The 6,000-nt window shown below is 34.6% G+C and overlaps 1 protein-coding gene across 2 annotated transcripts; it reads right to left on the reverse strand.

Annotated features, from left to right (window-relative positions):
* Nucleotides 1–1,166: 1,166 nt before the first annotated feature.
* LOC141666473 (pentatricopeptide repeat-containing protein At3g02490, mitochondrial-like) lies at nt 1,167–5,669 on the reverse strand. 2 transcript variants are annotated; one of them, XM_074472512.1, is made up of 3 exons: nt 3,510–5,669; nt 1,537–1,733; nt 1,167–1,437 (listed from the first exon to the last, which is right to left on the reverse strand). In XM_074472512.1, exon 1 carries the CDS (start codon nt 5,500–5,502, stop codon nt 3,574–3,576), a length of 1,929 nt encoding a protein of 642 aa, XP_074328613.1. In that variant the 5' UTR covers nt 5,503–5,669; the 3' UTR covers nt 1,167–1,437; nt 1,537–1,733; nt 3,510–3,573. The 2 variants fall into 2 exon arrangements, with proteins under 2 accessions (XP_074328613.1, XP_074328612.1); XM_074472511.1 differs by having other exon boundaries at nt 1,167–1,733.
* Between the last annotated feature and the right edge of the window lie 331 nt (nt 5,670–6,000).

Raw genomic sequence — 6,000 nt, forward strand, 5'->3', positions numbered from 1 at the left:
AAATTGTAATATGTTGTTAGACCAGAGATTTTGAATCCAAAAACTGAATTTTATTATAAAATCCAAGCTCTTACCTTAGTACCTTAGTAGATCTGAAAACTAAAGTGAAAAATTGTAATGGATTTTTCGAGTTTTGTAAAACAAATCTCGATTTTATTAAAAAAAAGTGAATAAAAGAAGAAGATGAAGATGAATATGGAGATAGAATTGGGTAGAAAGGGGGAAAAAGAAGGTAGAGCGGCTAGGGTTAGGTGAAGTTAGGGCGGCCGACTCTCATCCGCCGATAGTGTGTTAATCATCACCAAAACAAAACAAAATAATACACGCCACGCCGTTGCTTTTCCACTATTCTTTGCCTCAAAGACAATCATCTTTATCTGGGTGACTGCAAGATGGATGGGGTTCCATTTTATTAAATTCAAGATGTGTGACTCTTGCCAATGTTAAGCAATTTGTATTCTGTTCCATCTAATTAAACTTATCACCTGTATATTCCTAACCTAGCTTGGCTTCTGGATCTCGCAACGTTTCGTGTCGTGTACAAATGTTCCGTGTACTTTCGTGTACCAAATCTTAAATCCGAATCCGATCCGGATTTACATTTGTATACCAATTATATGACACTAATTCAGAACTAATATATTCATGTTTACCCACTTTAGTACACTAAAGTACACATATTATATATGAAAAATATTAATTATTAAAAAAAGCATTAGATAATTAAATGGTGAAGTGCTCACTCACGTAGTTAAGGAATAATAAAATATATTTTAATATCTAAAATTATATATATATATGTTATTTGGTATTTATTATATATATATGTATATTATATATTTTAAAATTTTAATTATTAATTTATTCCGTATACTTTCGTTCGGTGTCGTGTACCTATATTGAAAAACCAAATCTTCGTATTTTTTCGTGCGCTTTCGCCAAAGAGTCTCCTAATTCTTTTATTATACAAGCTTATCTTGTAATTAAGTAAAGATAAAAAATTGAACTCCCTATTTCACATCTTTTTCTTTGAACTTTCATTTTTTTGGATGTCTCTCTCAATATTTTATATTTCAAAAGTTGAAAAGTTTTATCTCCATGTCCGATCTCAGTGTTCGATCTCAATGGAAAGAATTAGGGAGAGTATACGGTGACAATTAAGAGCATATGCAAGTCTTGTTACTGCTGCAAATTTAATTTAAAACCCAGTCATACACAGTGAAATCTAGTACAGAGGCGGACATCCCAAGAAAACTACAGTTCACACACTGCTTTCTGTATTTTTGGTCCCCTTTCTCCTCCATCTTTTGTAGTTCCATGTATTATTGATAAGGTGAACAAAACTGAAGAACTGGATAGCCTCCCGGGGTAATAGCAACTAATCATCACAACTTGATTGCCATTTGTCGCAACTTGTTTATAATAACAGAGATTCATCTTCACTCGTAATGAATTTTTGAATCAGTAACAAAAAACAATAATATTTAAAAGAAAAGACAGAAGAGTTAATCTGCAGGCTGGTTTAGTCACGCTCACCACATTTTGTTCATTGACGGGTCTCATTCGGTCCCTTCAAACACCAGAATGCATACAACCTAATCACCTCCTTCATAAAAGCTGCGTCACCAGAAATGGAATTCATTGATGCTCCGCACTGCTGGAATACACATGGTAGTAGTAGTGATAATAAGGTTCTATTGATAGATTGAAGGGTGATAATGATATGTCATTTTCTGCACAGAAAGTGAGGACCTGAATGGTTAATCAAGAAAAATTATATATATACACTAGGCAATCAGGCAAATAAACAGTAGCATAACTGGCAATCGTTCAAAAATAGGTACTATATAAGAAACAGTAAACAGTGAATCTTTTTTTTTGGTCACTAAATAACAGCTAACACCTCAAGGAGCAGAAAATACATCCCCTAACATCAGACCTACCTGGACTCCTTATTTCACCTCCATAACAGTCTGCACATGCAAGCATTCATATAACACTCAAGTCTCCATGAAGATTTTTGGCAGTAAACATGCAAAATTCTCAAAATAATGCCCTAACATAAATCCATGGACCTTTCAAAGGAGTGCCAATAAGATGGCTTATACAAGCCATGTTAGGTATATTGCATTTGATGTATTAACCTAACAGTTGGCGCAGCAAACTAGTTACAGCAGGGAAGTAAAGGAAAAGGAATTGCTACCAGCTATATAATCTTACAATGAATGATTCAAAATTAATGGAGTGGAACATAAAACTCCTACTACTTGTTCTTAGATTTTAGGCATCTCCTATAGTAATTAAGCACAATTCTTTTGCTTTTCATATAACAAGCATAGTATGAAGAAAAATGAAGACATATGGTTAATCGTTTTTCTATATAGCTGCTTCAGGTTCCCTTAGCAATTTCCCATTGTCACACTTTTTGCCAACAGCATTAGAGTTAAAATGTGAATACATTTTCATCTTATGCACACAACAGTGGCCAACAACATGCTGCACCCTACAAGTATCAAGTTCTTCAGCTTTATATAAAATAATAAAAATAAATATAATAATAACAATAATAATAATAATAATAATAATAATAATAATAGTAATAGTAATGATAATAATATAAATGCAATTATAATATCAGAACTTCTCTCTTTTATAATTTTTTGTAATTGGTTCAAAGACAAATTAAATTAAATATAATAACACGACTAAAATAAATATACGCCTCGGTCTAGTCATCTTCTTTATAATTAACACCATTTTGGTACCAGATTTTTAACTTTCAGGGGCAAGAGAGGAAAAAACATAATTAATATTTGCAAATTTGACAAATTAGAATCTTCTGCGGACCAAATGCATGTAACAAATACCCCCCAGATATTTGATTCTTACCTAAATCTGCTACTCTTAATTACAAGTAATTTGAAACCTGCAAAAAACTCGCGTCTCCTAAAAAACACAATAACAAAGAAAGACTTATGAAGACCTTTTAACTGTCATATCATACTATACATCATAGTTAGACAAACAAAAGAAGTTTACATAGTATAGCTAGCACAATAAACATAAAAGGCTTCAAATAAGCGGCATTCACATTGTATCAATGTAAAGATGAAGCATTCCAAAATATCGTCAAGCAGGTAATGAATCGAGCTGACCCGAGAAAATATTGGCTGGGCAAAAATAATGCAATAAGCATCTCAACATCTAATATAATCACGCACACAAATGATGCCCTCGTATCCTGTAATAAATATGGGTCTGTTCGTGCAAAATGACAAACATAAACTACGAAACTACTTACTCGAGGTAACAAAACATAAAGCTGTTATACTGCAATTTATTATGCATATCAAAGCTAGTAAAATGGTCATTTAATATTGCACCACCAAAGAGAGCCAATGAACAGAAAAATTATCTAGTAACAGTTTATAACCGATCTAAAAAAAATCTTTCTAACAAATCAACAGACGACTTGACAAACAGACAATTAAGAAGAAAAATATTATTACCATCCATGTCGGATTCCTTTCATTCCATCAATACAAAATATAACAGGGAACACCCATCCAATTTCTAAGCAGTCGTAGCACATTCAGTAACAGCTTCTTTAGAAGCTTGTTTAGAGTAAAAGAGATTTAAAACATCTGCATTGTTACGGATAAGACGTGGACATTTAGAAAGGAAACTTTGTGCTTCATCATATTTCCCAGCCTTAATATATGCTTCAAATAAACGAAGATAAACAGCCGTAGCTGGAAACCTCTTCACAGTCATCGATTTCAGCAGCAGTACAGCATCATCAACAGTTCCAGTTTTTGAAATGTACTCAACAAAAGGGTCCAAGAAAGGAGGAAAGCCTTGGGTTTTCATTAAACCAAGAAGGTTCAGAGCTTCTTTAAAATGCCCCTGAACCAATAGCTTTTTAGTTAATGCTTTGTAGGTAGTATGTTGAGGTTTTAACTGTTTTTCATTGACCAGAACGGAAAGAAGCTCAAATGCTTCCTTTGCTCTGTTCTTAGAGCAATAAGCAGTCACCAACAGTCCAGAAGGGTAGCCAGCACTCAACGTCCCCTCCTTTTCTATCATCTTCCTTATACAGTCGGAAGCTTTATCTAGATGACCAGCCACATAGTATCCTTCAACTAGAGACACCCAAATTTGATTATTAAGACCACTACCAGATGCTTCAATGATATCAATGAACTCAAACGCTTCATCCTTTTCACCTTCGCTACTTAAACGAAAAGCAATTTTACTCTGCAAGTCGTCATTAAGAGAGAGGCCGCCTTCTTCCATTGCTTTCAAGATTTTATTGCAGTCCTTAAAGCTCGTCAATGATTTGAGAACAGTCTCAACATCTGAACTTATGAAAACATGCCTGCTCTCCTTATATTTTTTAACAACTCTCTTAAACAATTCCATATCAGGACTTTCACCAACAACTATTTTCCTCAAAAGCAACGTACAGGCCTGCATTGAAGGCTTATTAACACCATCCATAGCAAACTCATACAAAATCACAGCATCTTGTATCAACTTTTTCTTCATAAACTTATTAAATACATGTACATAAGTCTCAGTTGTCATTTGATAACCAGCACCCCTCATTTCATCAAGCCCTCGCCAGAACTTATCAGTATAACCCTCTCTCCCTAAAACCCTAGCCATAACATTATACGTCCATTCATCATGCTTAAAAACCCCACTCTCCTCAACCCACCTAAAAAACACCAAACCTTTATTCGGATCCGACTCAAGCTTCTCCAACACCATCCCAACCAAATCACTCGAATACGAAACATTCATCAACTCCTTCTCCACATCATCCCCCCACACATTCGTTCGAAAAAGCTTCGAAACCCTAGAACAAATCTTCTCAACAGAATTACCCGCCGACCCCGAAGCAAACAACTCCTCTAACTTCCCCAAATCACCCCTCAACCCATCTTTTTCAAATTTCTTGGAAACCCTCACTACAGTCCCCCGATTCACTCCATACCCTTTACTCTTCATAACCTCAACTAACTCCCAAAACTCCTTAACAAGCCCATTCTCCCCCAAAACCCCCAACATAAAATTATAACATTTCGAGCTTAACTTGTCATTACCCACCTCAGAAACCCAATTAAAGAACTTTCTAGCAACACCAACATTAACATTGCCACTTTGCAACACACTTAACACTAAATCATGATTAACAACAACATTATTACTCTCTAATTCTTGCTTAAATTCATCATTTTTAAGTGATTTAGCAAACACATCAGTCACAATCGCAACCTGATCTGAATCTTTATGTTCAATTGCAGCTTCAGATGACGAGAAAAATCGAAAATTGGAAAATCTAGGGTTTTGAAAAAGATTTGGTTTTGCAGGTGAGTTGGAGAGAGACGAGAGAGATCGAGAGAGCACTGAAGAGTGTACCTGAAAAGAGGATTGAGATGAATGGCGGGAAATGTTGGCTCGGGATCTGAGAAGAAGGAGACGCAATTGATTTCTCATTTTTTGTGGGTTTTTTAGGGTTTAGGGTGATTTTGATTTCAAGATGGAGCTTGTACAGCGGAAATGTTGAGTTTGGGGGTTTCATAGGGAGAAGATCGGACCGGGCCGGGTTCATTAGGCTAGTTTTTGTTCACGGTATTTCCGACCCGGTAAGATGACAAGTTACTTTTGATAACAAAAAAATTGAAGAAAAGAAAAAATGGAGTATAAAAACATGATTTTAATTGCAGTAAAATGACATTAATTATAATTTTTGTAGTAAAATGGATCAATTATTAATTTGCTAAATGGATAGCCTATTTTTTTTTAACATTTCCAATTATATGTGTTCCGTTAAATGTTACTCCCTCCCTCTCATATTTTTTAGCTCATTTGACTTGTGCACATAGTTTAACATAATTATAGAGTATTCTCATCTTAATTAATAAGCGTCTTTTTTTCATACATTTACTACTATCTCCAATAAATGAATTTTCTAGGAACTTTTACTTGACTCTT

This window comes from Apium graveolens, chromosome 6 (assembly GCF_009905375.1).
Source record: "Apium graveolens cultivar Ventura chromosome 6, ASM990537v1, whole genome shotgun sequence".
Lineage (NCBI taxonomy): Eukaryota > Viridiplantae > Streptophyta > Magnoliopsida > Apiales > Apiaceae > Apium > Apium graveolens.